Source organism: Rhineura floridana, chromosome 7, assembly GCF_030035675.1.
Source record: "Rhineura floridana isolate rRhiFlo1 chromosome 7, rRhiFlo1.hap2, whole genome shotgun sequence".
In the NCBI taxonomy this organism is placed as follows: Eukaryota; Metazoa; Chordata; class Lepidosauria; order Squamata; family Rhineuridae; genus Rhineura; species Rhineura floridana.
Genome location: NC_084486.1, coordinates 73,469,299 through 73,487,587, shown reverse-complemented (window position 1 = coordinate 73,487,587; position 18,289 = coordinate 73,469,299). Strand labels below are relative to the sequence as shown.

Sequence of the window (18,289 nt, the reverse complement as noted above, 5' to 3'; positions counted from 1 at the left end):
ATTTTCCTTCTGTGGTAAGAAGGCTGTTGGATTTCATTATAGATGTGTAATGTGTAGTTAGGCCCACGTGATAGTAAAGGCTTATTGGGTGAAGCTTCTTATTTGCCTCTATATGATTATGATCACAAAACAATGTCTAGGTCCGTTGCCCTCAGACAGTGTGCAAAGGGGAGAGGAATAAAACAGACTACATTTAAGAAGAATGTGACCACCTCAAAATAGTTTTTGCTCCTCTTTTGCTGTCCTACCTGCTGACAAAGTGGAATGTCTTTTCATTTTGCTGTCATATATCTATTTGTGTGCGTGTGCATGTGTACTTATATAATCAATATTATTTTATTTGATGAAGTATATTTACGCCTTCTTTACTCAAACAATAGTCTTCATCTCCTCTTGACTTTCCAAGCAAGTCTAGCATTCTGGCATCATCTCTGAGAGAACAGCAGACATTCTATTGGAAATCATGCAGAACAATGTTAACTTATCCCAATTCTTTTTCTTTTGACTTCAGAGGTGGGAGAACAGAAACAGGACATGCTCTGAAATACATTCTCCAGAAAGGATTCTGTGGGGGCAGAAATTCATCAGTACCCCAAATCCTTTTAATTCTAACTGATGGGAGATCTCAAGACAATGTGGCAATACCAGCTAAGCAATTAAAAGAAAGGGGGATTGCTGTGTTTGCAGTGGGAGTCAGCTTCCCAAGGTAAGTTTATCTTCTAGTCTAGCATGCAAAGAGGAATGGGATGTTCCATTACTATTAACCACCATATTGACTGAAGAAAAGACTTGCAGTCGAAGTCTTTGAGTGGATTTATCAGTATGATGATGATGATGATTATCTTTATTTATACACCGCCCTTTTTCCAAACTGGAACTCAAGGCGACTTCCAGTTAAAAAGTACACATAATTAAGAACATACAAAAATCTGGATGGAGAGAGTTGAGGAGGGGACAGTGGCCCACATTGTAGAAACTCATTGCTAGAGAGAATTTTGTGCACTTATTTACTTGAGAGTTTTACCAGTAGGCCTTGGAGTGGTTCATATCAATAAAATGTTAAACAATACAACAGAATAAAAACCAAATATAATAAAAATATGTAACTACACACAGAAAAAAAAGCAGCATTAAATTGTTTATCAATTCATTAAAAAGACCTGACAATTTTTCGCCCTATCCCTCCTCCAAAAGCCTGGCAAAAGAGGTGCATCTTGACTCATTTCTAAAAGAGTATAATGAAGAGGCCAGGTGCACCACAGATGCGGAGCCACTATTGAAAAGGCCCTTCCTCTTCTTTGCAGTGACCCTGCAAATAAAGCTAGAAGTGTGTGTGTGTCTGTTTGATATTGGTATAGTAGTAGGGCTGAGTATTGTAAAATATTTTGTTAAAGCAAATTGTTTATTATTTATTTATTTATTATTTAATTTGTATCCCACCCTTCCTCCCAGCAGGAGCCCAGGGTGGCAAACAAAGCGCTAAAAACACTGTAAAACATCATAAAAACAGATCTTAAAATACATTAAAACAAAACAGCGTTAAAAACATTTAAAAAAAAAACTTTAAAAACATTAAAAAACATATTAAGCAATTCTAACACAGACGCAGACTGGGATAGGTCTCAACCTAAAAGGCTTGTTGAAAGAGGAAAGTCTTCAAAAGGCGCCGAAAAGATAGCAGAGATGGCGCCTGCCTAATATTCAAAGGGAGGGAATTCCACAGGGTAAATGAGGTAAAGCAAGTGTGGCAAGAACAAAGGTTTAGTGTGTAAAAAATGTTGTGAGAACTGCAGAGCAATGGCTGCTGTTGAGCTTCTGTGGGTCACGTCAGTTCCACATACATATAGATGCTTCATGCTCTTTAAATAGCTCTTCACTATTAATTATGACACCCATTACCTTTAAATTATTGCTCTGTTGCAATGCTTTATTTGTTGTTATGAATTATTTCTGTGCAGATGGGAAGAACTGCGTGCCCTAGCCAGCGAGCCAACCGAATGGCACATGCTGTTTGCTGAAGATACTGATGATGCCTCCAATGGTCTATATACCACCCTTACGGATGCTGCAGTCTGCAGTGCTGCATTTCCAGGTACTGGTGATTTTTAGTTGCTTCTACACTGATTCAACAACTCTTACCATCTATTTTGTTTTGGGCACTAACACACTGGGTGTTTGTGTGCCTCTGGATCCAAAGCCTCTTTCCTTCTTTCAAGCCTGGATTTCTAATCTAGTGCATTCTCTCTGTTTATCAGAAGGCAGAAAGGAACAGAAATTCCTAAGAGAGAAACTTGAAAGTGTGGTGATGATTAAGGGTAGAACCACTTGTTGCTTCTAGGGTTGCCTGTGTCAAGAGCTTGTAGGGAGCAAATGCGAATGCAGCAGTCCCTGCATGCACTTAAGACGGTCAAGCTACATGTTAAGCTTACTGTATAGTGTGTAGCAGTACCTTCAATTTTCGATCATTAAATTACAGGCATGGTGGGATGCGGCCCTTACTGTAAATGTAGTGGGTTGTATCCAACACTGCACAAAGAGAGTTTGGTTAATGCAATGGGACTTCCCCTTTCTGTCCTGTTCACAGCGGGATTCACGAGGCTGAGACGCAGGTGCAATCAAATCTTGTTTTACTAAAGTATGGATACATCAAAAGCAGTACGCTTCATAGAAATCTCTAAGCTTGCTCACTAGAAGTCCCTAACTGCACTCTAGACATGCTCTGCAACGTGTGAAGAAAGTTGACTCAGCAACTTAACCCAGAGAGCGGCAGTCTTAAGTAGGGAAAGTTTTAGATCGTAATCTCTGGCTCCTCCGCAAGTCCTGCCTTTGTCCTGTCCGCTTCTCGCGGGGTCGAGAGCACGGTGACGGGGTGTGTACTTCCAATGGCTCATCCGAAAGAACCGTCTCCTTAGCAACCAGTTAGAGGTCAGGGGGCGGTGATGCACTCAAGGCATCCCGGGAACCGCTTGGTAAAGGGGGAGTCAACACCCCCTCTGGAACATCTTCCAATGGCTCCTCCAACCTGTCAGGGGGTGAAATGCTCTCCGCTTCCAAGGCCGCACCATCTGTGGGAACTGGCCCGGAGTCAAACTCACTCCCCCTCCCAAGGTCTTGCTCAGACTCAACAATTCCTTGGTCTTTCACGCCCTCTGACAGCTGGGAAACCTGGAACTCGTGTCTCCCCCCTCCCTGGCCCTCATGGGGAAGCGGAGGCTCAACACTTTCTTTCCCTGTGGCCCCCCAAATCTGCTCTGGAGGGTTCCCCCAATCCTCTGGAGCAGATTTTTTCAGGGGCGGCTGCAGGAGAGAAGAGGGAGAAGTTCCACTGCATAAACAGAATGACAACACTGGATACAACACAGTGTGTGGTGGTGAGAAGTCTTCACTCCCTAGGTACTTTTTTTCTGAAGCCCTGGCCATTTGGGAGGGGCAATTTCCATTTTGATCGGGGCTGAGAAGGCAATATGTAAGCCTCCCCTTATTGCATGCTCCTTCTTGATGTCCTGGGCTCCTTCTGAGAGGAAAGGTAGAACATGAAAGAAAGAAAGAAAGAAAGAAAGAAAGAAAGAAAGAAAGAAAGAAAGAAAGAAAGAAAGAAAGAAAGAAAGAAAGAAAGAAAGAAAGGATTGTACACCCCCTGCACCTGTAATTTAAGTAATAACATAAGAGCTAAGTAGCAAATGCTATGCAGTATCCATTTGCTATGCAGCTTGACCCTTTATATTTGCCACAGTAAGCAATATTTATTTATTTATTATTTGATTTATATCCTCCCAGCAGGATACAGAATACAGACGGGTGAGCCATGCCTAGGGTTGGCTCCAAGTTAGAGGAAGGGACACTACCTTGCAATATGCCCTCTGACTCCCATCCCACCATTGCTGAGTTGCTTGCTCCCCCAGCTGTAGGCTTACCTGCTGACAACAGCTGCATCAGGCATGCTGGTGTGTCGGTGGAAATTCAAAATGGTGGGTGGCTTCCCTGCCACTGCTGTCAGAGATGCGAGCAACCAGGCAGGTGGGTGGGCAGATGAGCCTGACATGAGTACTGGTAGGGTTTTCCAGAGCACTTGGACCCAATAACTGCCTGAAGGTGCTGCTTGTGGGCCTGGGCAAAGGGACATTTTTTATTTATTTATTTTATTTATTTAATTACATTTCTAGACTGCCCTATAGCAGAAAGCTCTCAGGGCGGTGTACAACAACCGCCGGAGTAGCAGCTGGAGTAGCAGCATGGGAAGCACCACCACACATGCACTCACTGCCTGTCCAGAGGCAGGAAGTCTGAGTGGGATTTTGAGGGCTCTAGAGAATGGGATTCCAGTCACACTTCCCCTTCCTGGCTCACACGTGGCCTGTCAATAAGGAGCCTGTTTGCTCTTTTTAGTGCTGGTCTGGGAGCCTTTGGCCCTCCAGATTTTGTTGGACTCCAATGCCCATCAGCCCCAGCCACCACAGCCAATGATTAGAGATGATGGGAGTTGGAGTCTGACAGCATCTAGAGCAGTGGTTCTCAAACTTTTTGGTTCACGGTGCACTGTAAAACATATAAAAATTTTCTGGCGCACTTCATGTACAAAATTAAAAATATATTAATATGTTTTAAACTATGAATAAAAATTACAAACTATAGAAAACTGTTACCCTATACAAATGGGTTTCTTCTCATTTTTAAAATATACTTTCATAATATTTGAGGCACACCTAGCCACCTCTTAAGGCGCACTAGTGTGCCTGGGCGCACCATTTGAGAATCACTGATCTAGAGGAACAACGGTTCCCCAGCCCTGTTTTTATTAGCTTGCCCTAGTGGCCTCCTTTGCTGGGATAAAGGGTGGCAAATTATTTTGTAAGGGACTGTGGTATAATTACGTAATTTAGATTCTGGATTTTATGGTCTTATGTCTGCCCCCCCGCCCTTTAGATGGTAATGTGTAATTACTTTACTTACTTCGAAGTGCAGTCAGCCAGCCCTGCTGGATTTGCCCCCCCTTCATTCTGTTAAATGGGGCCCTGGACTTTTGGAAGGCCATAACTCAGTGGTAATTGGTTCCGAGGGAGTTGGTGAGCTCTCCAACACTGGAGGCAATCAAGAGGCAGCTGGACAGCCACCTGTCGGGTATCCTTTACCTTGGCTTCCTGCATTGAGCAGAGGGTTGCACTCGATGGCCTTATAGGCCCCTTCCAACTCTACTATTCTTCTGCCACTAAGCTATGGCCCTTCAAAAGTCCAGGACCCCCCTTAACAGAATGGGGGGGGCAAATCGAGCGGGGCTGGCTGATTGCATTTTGAAGTGAAGAAATTACACATTACCATCTAATGTGCGGGGGGGGGGGGTAAGACCATTAAGTCCGGAATCTAAAATTACTTAGGTTACTTATATGGTAGAGCATCTGCTTTGCATGCAGAAGGTCCCAGACTCAGTTCCTGGCATCTCCAGATAGGACTGGGAGAGGACCCTGTCTGAAATCCTGGGGAGCCACTGTCAAGTCATCGTAGACCATTGATGAACTAGGTGGACCGATGGTCTGATTCTGATAAGGCAGCTTCCTAAGGGGAAGGCACACATTGTCATAGACCAAAAAGATTTCTTCTACCATCTCAAGCTATTTGGCCATCTAGCCCAATATTGTCTACTCTGACTGGCAGTGACTGTTGAGGGTCTCAGTCAGAGTTCTTTCCCATGGCCTGCTACCTGATCCTTTCAGATGGAGATTCCAGGCATTAAATTGGAAGTCTTTCCATGCAAATAATATGCTCTTACCATTTTGTTGTGGTCCCTGTTTTGGGTTCATAAAGCTTCTGGCCTCAGGCATTGAATGCCAGCTCTTAGATTATTCTCTTCTTGCTCCAGGTTGCAGAGCTGAATCTCACCCTTGCAAACGCAAAACACTTGAGAGAGTAAAAGAGCTGGTTGGAACCTTTTTTTGTTGGAAGGGATCGAAGAGCACTAATGCTGTGCATACGTCACTCTGCCCGTTTTACAAGTGAGTCAGCAGCCATACGTTATCCCTTAAAATTTCATTGGGAACCCTTGGGAAATCAGTTATAAGTGATTACCATTGCCGGCTCCAAAGGGTGGCCAGCTGGGGCCCTAGCTGAGGGCCCTGCGGCCCACAAGGTCCCCTCGTTATGGTGGGGGAGTAGCGCTCCCCATCCGTGAATCACAGGAAGGGAACTGCCCTCCTGCTTACCAGCCCACCCACGCTCGCTCAATCCTCCCTGCCCACCTGCCCACTCCCTCCCTTGCTCGCCTGCCCCCCTGCCCACTCACTCGCCCGCCGTCCTGAGGGCCCCTCATTATGGTGAGGGAGTAGCGCTCCCCTTCTGCGGCAGTCTCCCTGCTGTAGATCGCAGGGAAGGAGCTGCCCGCCTGCTCGCCGGCCCATCCGTGCCCGCTCACCCCATTGCTCACCCTCTGCCCCCACTGGCTCCCTCGCTCACCCTCCCCCACCTGCTTGCTCACTCGCCATCTCCCCCTGTTTGCTCGCTCCCCCTCTCCCCCACTTGCTTGCCCCCCACCCCCCAATTGCTTGCTCACCCACCATCCTGAGGGCCCCTCGTTATGGTGGGGGAGTAGCACTCCCCTTCCTGACAGAGCCTGCTGTGGATCACAGGGAGGGAGCTGCCCACCTGCCTGCTCACTTGCTCTCCCCCCCAGGCCTGCCCGCTTGCTACCTTGCTCTCCCTCCGCCCCCGGTGGCTCCTTCGCTCTCTAGCTCGCCCTCCCACCTGCTCGCTCGCTCGCTCACCCTCCCACTCCTCCGCAGGTAGGTAGGTAGGTAGGTGGGGCGTGTGTGTGTGTGTGCCAGGGCCCCAGGGCAGGCTGGTGCCCAAGGGCCCTGGCATGCCTGGGGCCAGCTCTGGTGATTACATTCTCCATTCATCTCATGTTATTTTTTTAGGGAAAGAAAAGTAAAAGCATATATGAAACATTGTGCTGACAAATTTAAAAAAATCTTGTAAAAATACATTCTCTACTCCTCCTTACCATTAAACATCTATAGTTTGGTGTAACAACTGAGCATGAAATTATCATACCAACCGTTAGAACAGCAAAGGGCAATGGAGATGGAAACAATCTGAAGCAGAAAAGAATCAATCAGGACAAGGTCTAACAAGGATAAAATATATTTAAACCAATCCTTCCACCCCTTCGTATCCTACTCTTTGCCCAAGCAGTTGCAGACATTCAGAAAGGAGAGGATAAGAACTGTGAGGAGCAGGAAATGTAGTGATGTATAAGTATCAATAAACTGAAGACATAAGAGAAAAGGATTAGTCAACGGGTGTAAGACATGCATAGAGATGCTGCATATATGCCTATCTCTTTCTGTGTGTTCACACAACCATCAGGTACATGGGAACCACATAGCTTGCTAAAGTTGGCTTTTGATCTGTGGCAAGCCAGTGGTGTGCATGTGCTATGCGTGCATAGGTGTCCACCTTTTTTATCATTGCAAGAGACAGGATGTGGTTTTTGTAAACATTCTTGGTGAAATGCCAGAAAATGCATCCTCCCTGTGAAGATAGTCCTAGAAGTGATCATGTGCTGAGAGCCACAGCATGCTGGATTTTCCCAAAGCTACTATATGTCAAAGTGGTCCTGGGAGTAAATCCAACAGGATGGGTGTACATTGATTATGTATGTATATGTGTCTGTGTCTGTCTGTGAAGGATAAAGTGTCTGTGTATATATGTGTATGTGTGTGTGAGATAGGGGGGATGAGGATACATTTCACAGCATGCTCAGGCCCAGGACTGCTTTTCAACATTGCTGTGGGTAGGTGAGCAGCAGAAACCAGCAGGGGTGTTGCTAGGTAACTTAGAGAACTCTGGACACAGGCCATAACACAAATGTGCATAAAACATTTTATGCTAATTTGTATGTATAGATACCCAGAGCCTGGAAGATTACTTTTGAAAAGTAAAAAATTACAGTTACAGTAGGGCCCCACTTTTCGGCACCCCACTTTTTGGTGTTCCGCTAATACGGTGCCAGCAGGGCGATCAGCTGGAGGGGGGCTGGAGCTCCCCACACTCCAGCTGATCGCACCGGAGGAGGGGAAGATCTTCTCTTCTGGCACAGACTCCTGCTCGAGCTGATTGCACCCGAGGGGGGTGGGAGATCTGATCTTCTCCTCCTCTGGTGCGATCAGTGGGTTAGGTTCCAGACCCCTGCGCTACAGCTGATCTGCTTTTCGGCACTTTTTGCTTTTCGACGGGGGTCTGGAACCTAACCTGCCGTATGAGTGGGGCTCTACTGTACAGTTACATGGCCCAAAAAAGTAGTAATTACTGTAACAATTACAATTGCTCTGAAAGTAACTGATTACTTTACTTTTCTCAAAAGTAATCACTACAGTTACTTTTCAGTTACTTTTTTTAAAAAAATGCCAACAAAGTGCTGGCCTTGGCTGCTGCACATCTAACTAGCCTAAATGTGTAAATCTCCTGCCTTCAAGTCGATTCCGACTTATGGCACAAGGGAAGAGCAACACTGCGCAGAAGCCCAGTGTGAGGCACATGTCTTTCGTGCACCAGTCAAAGGAGCAGAAGACTTCCCCTGCTCCCTCCCCAAGTAACACCCAAATGTAACGCTGGAAATGTTACTATTGCTGCTGAAAAGTAAGGAAGTGACTAGTCGTTCTATTACTAGCAAAATGTAACCAAGTTATCCGCTCGTTACTTTAAAAAGTAATACATTACAAGTAACTTGTAGTTTGTTACGAGTTACTTCCAAGCTCTGTAGATACCTCTGGGAAATTAAGGCGGTGGGTGGCTGCGATTTCACCAGTGCTACACTTTCTATCCCCCTTTAAGTAAAGGGTTTGTTTTTTTAAGTAAGTTTAAAAAAAAAGTAGGGAAGGGACAGAAGAACTGGGTCCCATCACAAAAAATCTGGGTCTCACACTTGGACCACCCCCTAACAATAGTACTTAGAATCCAATCTAGAAGTTTCATTATTTTCGTATTTAAATAAGCGAGACAAGGAAGAAAGGCAGAGATATGCAGAGGCTAGAACTTGGGGCAGTTCTAGTCAGAAATCAACATAGTTTATTTCAGGCTGATTCAGACACAGGACTCATCTCTGTATTCATGTTTTCTCAAGTGTCATGAATTACTTTCCATGCCATAGAAAAAGAGCTAGACCTAGAACTCTCACAGCTGGCCCTAGTACACAATGATGGTCTCTCCAGACATTTTTCATGCCTCTTAGTTAGAAGAAACACTTCATCTCTGTCCTGCTCCTTTGACAGTGCTATAAGATCATCCCTGATATGGGGTAAAATGCTCAATCACTGGCAGGAAATAGCCTGTGCTCATATTGCAGCCAATGTTAAGCCTGAAATCTGCAAACACAGAACTGTATTGTCAGCAGGTTGAAAAAGAAAATTCCCTTCATGCTGAGATGAGGATTTATCCTAATAGTATGCAAGATAAGTAATGTCAAATGCCTGTAAAGGAAGTAGTTGCATGTTGACATCTTTGTAAGAGGGGCTTGTATCCCTAAGTGAAATATTTGAGAAGGGACCTAAAAAGGAAAATAGATTTCTGTCTTTTATATTTTGGTTTTGTTTCTGTATCTAAAGAAAGCTTAAAAGAATGAAGTATTTTCTTTCAACCCCCCCCCCTCATTCTGCTGTTTTTCTCTAATAGAAATTTACCTTGGGGACCAACTGAGGCAGCTGGGAGTGAGCAGGCCAATGATAAAGTGTACATACCTCCCAAGAAAAAGGCAAATGCCTGATTGACACAGCATAGGACATTATAAAATTGCTTAGAAAAGAGAGAATTTTTGGAACAGCCAAACAGAATTCGGAACAGCCAAGTTAGAATAAGTTATGTAATACATTGATTTATGTAAATAAATAGCATTCTTGAAAAATGTACTTCTTGGGGTTATGGCAAGTGTGTGTAAGTTGGGGATTACTCCAGATAATGTTGGACTCCAAATCCCATCATCCCTGACTATTGACCATGTTGACTGGGGCCGATGTTGAGCCCAACAACATCTGAAGGGCATCACATTGGGCATCCTACCCATAGAGGCCACCTGACCCTCCAGTGACAGTGCTGGATCAAGGAGTACCCCCAAGTTGCGGACATACTCCTTAAAGGAAAGAGCAACCCCATCCAGAATAGGCCATCTTCCCACCTCCTGGACATGAGAACTCCAGACACATAAAACCACTGTCTTTTCAGGATTCAGCCTCAATTTATTGGCCCATATCCAGTCCATCACTGCCTCCAAGCCCTGGTTCAACACCTCAACTGCATAAGTAATCATAACAGCATAACATGATAGTTAGTGGGATGGAGTTTAGATACATCAGTGGTGGAAGGAACTGAAAGCTGTATGAGCAATGTGAAAAATTTCTACCACATTGTTCCTATTGATTTTCCACTGTATTATGTAGACATTACTCAGTAGGCATGCCTTACACTCTGCAATTAACTGAACTGGAAGTTGCTACTTTGATTTCATAGCCTTTAAATGTCAGTTTAACCCATTCTTGTGGTTTGTTTGTTTGTTTTTTTAATACTGGCTTTTCTAATTAAGCTGGAGGAACACTTTCATCAACTATCCATCTAAATGTTACCGAACCACATGCCCAGGTAAGACATGATCTTCTGAAAATTTACAGGTTTTTCAAAATAAAAAAATAATAGGATAAAATAAGTTGATGCATCAATAAAGGTGACAAAGATTCTATTTGTCAACAAACAGGAAAAGCTTAGTTTATAGGCTTAGACTCTTTCACTGCTTTTTCATGGACCTCTGAACAGGGGTGCAGCTAGGTAATTTTAAACCCTGGCCTTAATGGTCTTGTAGTTGGCAGCCCCCTGACTATAAAATGTTTTTTAAAAATAAGGATGTTGCATCAACCAGCATCAGTCCTAGTTTGTCCATTTATGCCCATGCCAGCCAAGGTACTAGGCCTGTTTGCTACTGGCCCTAATCACCTGCTACTCTCTGGGTGGTCATTTGGGAGGACTCTGGGCTGCAGGGCCCAAAGGCCAGCCCTGACCACCGCTGCTTCTGAAAGAAGCCCCTGGATTATCTCCATCTCTGTTATTCATTATTTTAATACAGGAAGGGCAAAAATGTCACAATTTTAGTTTCTTCTAATTTTCTTCCAAGAGCTTAATTTTTTATTATAAAGATTGAATTTAGCAACCTTCTGTGTTAAAGACAAAAGCACCAGAACACATTTTATTTGTTTTATTCTTACTTATAGATCAGGTAAAAAACATTATTCTCTGATAAACTAGTCTCAATACCAAAGAACAAAATAATTTACAATTTGTCACAACCTTTGAAATCAAGACCAAAAACTACAAAAGTGGAACTTCTCATTTATTTATTTATTATTTGATTTATATCTCGCCCTTCCTCTCAGCAGGAGCCCAGAGAGAGCTACTTTCTCTAGTATTTACAAGCAGAAAACAAAACTCAAAGAGGGAGATCCAGCATGGCACAAGTGGGTGTGTCTGTTTGGGCAATGGGGCTTCTCTTTCCTCTGTCACCCACCCCTGCCTGCCTCCAAAATCTGCTCCAAAGGGTTGGGAGTCTTTCCAAAACAGCTTCTGAGGGTGTGTGGGGAGCTGGAGTGGGAAGAAGAGAATGGGCAAGCATCATTGGATGTTACCCCAAAATAATCCTTTGGTCATAAAACCCATTAATCACTGCCAATTGGGCTATTTATGTAATGGGCCCAATATCTCCTCTTAACTGAGAACAATGTTGTTGGGTGGCTTTGTATAAATATAGCAAATATCTAAAAATAAATGAAATATTATAAGTGATCCATAAATGACATTCCCTCAGTCAGGTAACTGTGCTACAAAACATTCATATAAAAGAATCAGTCAACATTGCTCTTTGTCATGATTTTGTCTTCCACTACCTTATTCACAACCCTGTGGTCTAGAGGTCTGAACACACTGACCTATGCAGAACGTAAAGCTAATAAAATTAGTATGGGTCAAGAAAAATATGAGTTTATGATATTTTTATTCCACCCTATGTCCAAGTTGCCCAGGACAGTCCAAGTTGCTCAGGACCGTGTAATAGTCCTTCCTCTTTATCTTCACAGCAGTCCTGTGTTCCAGAGTCTGTTTTGCTTTTCTAAAAGACAATATGCATTCTTGCTGGACACACAAACAGGACTCTTGGAATTAAGTACTTTGATTAGATGTCATGTGAACTGTGACTGGGTTTTCTTGAGTTCAGTCCTGCTTACAACTTAATAAAAAAATGCCTCGATAACCATTGATTAAAAAAATTGAATAGGCACCCTTGTTTTTCTGCTTCCTGTTTTTTTAGATCCTTGTAGTTCCTACCCTTGCCAGAATGGAGGCACATGTATTCAACAGGGATTAGAAGGATACCACTGTGTCTGCCCAGTTGGCTTTGGAGGAGCTGCTAATTGCGGTATGCTGTTTCATCTTAGATGTTAGTGATTTGAGTGTTTTAATGTGTCATAAACATCAATCAGTTTCCTGCAAAAGTTCTGGTTATTATTATTTTTGTTTTATAATGTGGAAGAGGATAAAGGATAAAGGGTGGGAGGCTAGATTTACAAAACAAAACATTAAATGTTTTGGAGGATAGTTTATTATACTTGTTTTTGGTAACTGAGACTTAGCTGAAGGCTGTGATCCTAATAACATTTACTGGGAAATAAGTCCCACTGAACTCAGGGGGACTTACTTCCATTGTAGTATATTTAGGAACAGGATTTGAAGTTTCTTGATGACAATTCCAGAACATTTAGACTTCAAGTATATGCCAGCCTTCTTGGAAACATGCCCAATTACATTCACTGGAACTTATTTCTGAGTAGACATGCATAGGACTGTGCTGCTAGCTTTGCTTTATGTCTTTAGAGCCAACCTGTTGATACTTATTTCTCCACACCCCAAGGGTTGTCAAGTTTGAAAGAGGTAGCAAACATAGGGTTCACCTACATGGTGGTTTATTGTGTGTTTGGTACTACTCACATCTCCTTTAAATTTGTATGGTTCACATGATGTTACTGGCAAACAGAAGCTACCATGCAGTTTTCACCCTGTAAATTCGTACTAACCCAATCCACTGATAATACGAAAAGGGAAGAAAAAAAGTCTTCACTCTCTTTCTCTAGTGCTTGCAGACGCTTTGCTCTGATGCTTTTAGGTGGGTGTGTCAATTGTTTCCCTCTCCACACCCACTATCTCTACCTCCTTTCTTTCATTTTGTTTCCTGTAGGCTGACAAGCAATTTCTAGTTGCTCTTCTCCATTCTGCTGGCCTTTTTTATGTTGCTGCAAACGCCTTTATTTCTTTTCCCCCTAACTTGTGTGCAACAGAATAACACTGCTCAACAAAGGTATTGTATTTCAGCTGTATCCTACCAGGGAAAACACAGATATTTGCACTTCGGGTTTTTTTTAAAAAGAACCTACTGCAGCTGGTAGAACAGACTGAGCATGCTTGGTCACCTAGCAACCAGAGGGAGTGGAAATGTATAATAGAAAGGGGCCACAAGGAAAAAGTAGACTAATCCTCCCCGGAGGAATGCCTGCTTGTATGAATGGGAAAAAGTGATTGGCAGCTAACTTTTGAGCAGGAACTGTGGATGATGCAAATGAAAAGTGAAGGAAAAGTAGTGTATTTCCTACAAAGAAATGCTCCCATGTAGATGCCCATAAAGTATTTTGGAGGCTGTTCATAGGAAGTGCAACATTCAAAACCAGAAGTCTCTCTTGAATTGCCTCTGCACATAGAAGACTGCTACAGTGACCAAAGATTATTTCTGCTAGGAATTTCCATAAAAGACACGTATCAAGCAATTCATTTCTGGTTGTATATCTTAGTGCCCCTTCATTTGTTAATTGGTTCTGAGGAACCTACTCATAGTGAGATTGGAGCAGACCTCAGCCTTCTGCACATCTTTTTCCTGTGGGTAGATCCTAACCCTACACCCACCTTGGTTCTGGCCTGCGCTCTAGACTAGGGATCAATGTTTTTGTAATTAAAGCTCAGCAGCCCTAAACTGTTATAGCTGTTGATGTTTACTCTGAACTCTCCTTTAGAATCCTCTTGTTCTGCTTTCATTTGGGTTTCTTACAGTTTTTCTTTTATACTTTTTAAAAAATATCCAGCACCCAAGCTGAGTCTAGAATGCAGTGTGGACCTGCTTTTCCTGGTGGACAGTTCATCCCGCATTACCCTTGAAGGATTCTTGCGCTATAAAGCTTTCCTGAAAAGATTTCTCCAAGCAGTGTGGAGTAGAGATAGTCCAGGGAGTGTGGGTGTGGCTCAGTATAGTAGCAATGTCAAGATGGCTGTCAGAGTTGGGGACCACCAAGATGTACTCAGTCTGGTGAAGGCCATTGATTCCATGCAGTTCAGTGGAGGAAGCACCTTGACTGGCAAGGCACTACAGTATATCGCACAGCATGGCTTTAAGAGTGCACCAGTCTTTGCTGACGTCCCTGATGAGCTTCCACATGTGGTGGTCTTGCTCACAGATTCCAATGCTCAGGATTCAGTGGCAGAAGCAGTTAAGTACAGTAGAGGCCAAAATGTATTCCTTATTGGCATTGGCAGTGAATATTTGAGAGCAGAGCTGGATAAAATTACAGGAAATCCAAAATGGACACTTATCTACTCATCCCCACAAGATCTATTCAACAAGATTACTGATCTACAAAGAAAAATATGCAGCATAGACAGCCAAGGTAAGGGTTCTAGGTAAGAATTCAGTATCTTTTGGTACCTAAGTGTCTACAATTGGCTGTTAGTATTACTTAGACCTTGGTGTAATACATATTCTGATACATACTTGAAGATATGCAATGGAAAATGGGAGCAAAGGCATCACTTTTCAACAAAGTCTAGCTACTTGCAATGGAAAGGGATATGCTATTTGCTAAACAATCACAGAGGTTTATCTGTCCTGTTCTTCGAAAAATGTCTGGGAAGGTGGTACTACTGAATACTTCCACAACCTTATGCTGTTCAGAGGGTATATCTTAATCTGTATCTTCTGAAATGATAAAATAACCAAAAGATTTCTAAACAAATAGCTTTGATATTTCAACCTGAAGGTTGTTTTCTATTGAGTTGACTATTAAGAAATGAAATAAACATTCTTACTTTATTTTATTTTGTTCCATTTTTATCCCACCCTTCCTCCAATGACCTCAGAATGGCATACATTGTGTGTCCCCCTTTTTATTCTAACAACCCTGTGAAGTAAGTTAGGCTGAGAGGTGGTGACTGGCACAGGGTGATAACCTTGCAGGGATTTGAACTTAGGCCTCTGTGACCCAACACTCTAGCGCTGGTTTTGCCTTGCATTATTACTTGCCCTGTGTCTATTTACATTTGATTTCTCTAATTTAAAACATTTACTATTCTAAGACTTCTAGATTTCCAAAGTGGTTGCCTCTAGTTTAAAAAAAGTCAATATGACCTTATTTCATTCCCTTTCCCATGAAAGCTTTTTAGATGCCCTCTAACTGCTCCAAATGGTTAAGCCACGTTCTCAACCCCCCCTTTTTTTGTATTTTATATTGTGACCCATCCTGGGACTTTCTGGTGAAGGGCAGGTGATGTTGATGATGCTTCTTCCTTCCTTAGGCTGCCCATCTCAGTCTTTGGACTTGGTATTTGCTCTGGATTCTTCAGCTTCTGTTGGAAGGAACAACTTTGTGCAGCTGAAAACCTTTGTGAGCAGCCTCTCTCTGCAATTTGATATCTATCGGGACATGACTCACGTAGGCCTTGTTGTTTTTGGCAAAAGGCCCCACACCATATTTGGGCTGGACACACATGTTACTAGCTCAGATCTCCATGAAGCCATCAACCAAGCTCCCTTTGTGGGTGGCTCCTCCTCAGTTGGCAGCTCCTTGCTACATATTTATGATGACCTCATGACTGTCCAAAAAGGAGCAAGGCCTGGCGTGAAGAAGATTGTGGTGGTGATCACAGGTGGAGTCGGAGTGGAGGATGCTATTGTCCCAGCTCAACAGCTACGTAATAATGACATATCACTCTTTGTCATTGGGATGGGACATGTCCAAATGAACTCATTGCTGAAGATTGCAAATTCTCACAATCATCTGCTGAGGATTTCTTCTTATGAAGATCTAAAACCTAATGAAGATCTTATCATTGAAAGAATATGTGATGGTAACTTTGGCTTTATGGTTATATTTTTATACAAAAGTAGAGTAAAATTGTATTCTTTTATTAATACCTTTGTTTTATTATTTATGTAATTTCATTTAAGAATCACTTCCTATGAAACATCTTGAAGTGATTTAACAAAAAATTGTTAAAAAATTTATCCGGGCAAATTACAAATTACAAATTTGCCTGGCCTCCAAGAGGTCTTCTGTATCTTTAAAAGTTGTGCAGGGGGAAGGGAGAATCCCACCTTGTGGTTTTTCCCATTACAGTGTTGCAAGAACACCTGCACTTGGCTGACTTTCTCTTCTCCTAAAGATACAGTATCAGTCTCAGGCCATGAACCTGGCAACCCTAATCTTCAATCATTATTTGAAATGTGTTTGAGATCAAAGGAATCACAAATTATCTCTTGTTTCACCTTTCAATACATTGTTCATCCAAGTTCAACAACATATTCCTAACTCATCAAACAGTGATTGACTGTGTTAAAAGGCAGGACTGCCTACTCTTCCAGGAATGAGCTTGTCGCCTTTAAATGGGTGTAGCTTAACCATTTATTTAATGGCTGGGAAGGTGATATACCATCTGATCCTCTGTGGGAAGGAAGGGCATGTGATGGCACAAGTGGCAAACCTTAGAATAGAACCAATAAGTGTGAGCTGAGGTGTGTGCTATAAAGAAGGCCTAGAGCAGCATGTTGAAATCCCTAATTCCAGCAATGAAGAAGTTGTTTCAGATGTGAATTTTGTGCTGTGCAAATTTGACGAATGTATTTAATGCATAGAGCAAGATCTCCTCATTTGTCCTAGGTGTAAGACCTTCCTTCTTATAAGACAGGGTTGGGGAACCTGTGACCCTCTAGGTGATGTTGGATTACCAATCCGATCATCCCTGTCTATTGGCCATGCTGGCTTGGGTTTATGGGAGCTGTAGTTCAGCAACATCTGGAGAGCTGCAGCCTAAGAAGTTTCTGCAATACAAGGAGATGTGGTCATTCATTTCCAATTCCACAAAACAATTGGAATCCTGTATTAAGAAAGTTTAGATTTCTTTCTTGTGTCCAACAGTCAACATAATGTGCTATTTTCTTTGTTACAGAGGCCAAGAAGCCAGTGAACATCTGTAGACCCAACCCCTGCATGAACAATGGAGTTTGTGTTCCTGGGAATGGAAGCTACTGGTGTCAATGCCAAGGCTGGGAAGGACCTCACTGTGAAAACAGTAAGGACTAGTGTAGAGTAACCATATTTTATTTATTTTAGATATTTTAAATGTTTCTATCCCACTCTTGTACCCCACAGTGGGGCACTCAGGGCTACTTACAATACCATCACACACAGTACATAAAACACAACAAACATTAAAACAGATAAAAATACATAAAATAAAGTTAATAATTCAGAGGGAGTGATATTAAAAGGGGACTAAAAAAGTAAAACTCAAAAGGGGCAAAAATAAAATCAATTTCAGGCTATACCTTCAGTCCCCCACAAAGGCTCTCGGAAACAAGATGGTTTTCAGAAGTCCAAAAAACCAACAGGCAGGGAGTGGAGCGGGCTTCTTGGGGTAAGGTATTCTAAAGCCTGGGGGCCACAGCTGAAAAGGCTGTCTCCCATGTGCCTGCCAGTCTAACATCTTTCATTCTAGGAATGCAGAGAAGACTAGATCCAGATGATCTTAAATCGTGGGCAGATATATATGTGCATAAGCAGTCCCTCAGGTACATTGGTCCAAGGGATTTAAATGTCAAAACCAGCACTTTGAATTGGGCATGGAAACAAATTGGGAGGCAGTGGAGTCAATAAAGGTCTGCAATCCAGTTAACATTCTGGCTGCTGCATTTTGAACCAACTGCAATTTCCAAACCATTTTCAAAGGCAGCCCCACATAGAGTGCATTACAGTAATCAAGCCTTGAAGTCACCACTGCATGTGTCACTGAGGCATGTCAACTGCTTCTAGGAACAGGCACAACTGGTAGACCAGTTTTTGTTGGCCAAAATCACTCGTGGCTACCGCAGCCACCTGATATTCAAGCAGCAGGGCAGGATCCAGGAGTACTCCCAAACTGCGGACTTGCTCCTTCAAGGAGAATGCGACCCTGT

The 18,289-nt window shown here is 42.9% G+C and overlaps 1 protein-coding gene across 5 annotated transcripts in view; it reads left to right on the top strand.

Moving 5' to 3' along the window:
* VWA2 (von Willebrand factor A domain containing 2) overlaps nucleotides 1-18,289 on the top strand; it is a 68,796-nt gene that overhangs the window by 43,097 nt on the left and 7,410 nt on the right. For 4 of the 5 annotated variants that reach the window (XM_061635925.1, XM_061635922.1, XM_061635923.1 and 1 more), the window contains exons 6-13: nucleotides 512-706; nucleotides 1,959-2,092; nucleotides 5,855-5,987; nucleotides 10,565-10,620; nucleotides 12,332-12,439; nucleotides 14,151-14,729; nucleotides 15,634-16,185; nucleotides 17,284-17,406. In XM_061635925.1, coding sequence (XP_061491909.1) covers nucleotides 512-706; nucleotides 1,959-2,092; nucleotides 5,855-5,987; nucleotides 10,565-10,620; nucleotides 12,332-12,439; nucleotides 14,151-14,729; nucleotides 15,634-16,185; nucleotides 17,284-17,406 — 1,880 coding nt within the window. The remainder of the gene's footprint in view (nucleotides 1-511; nucleotides 707-1,958; nucleotides 2,093-5,854; nucleotides 5,988-10,564; nucleotides 10,621-12,331; nucleotides 12,440-14,150; nucleotides 14,730-15,633; nucleotides 16,186-17,283; nucleotides 17,407-18,289) is intronic. The other variant, XM_061635926.1, reaches the window with a different exon arrangement.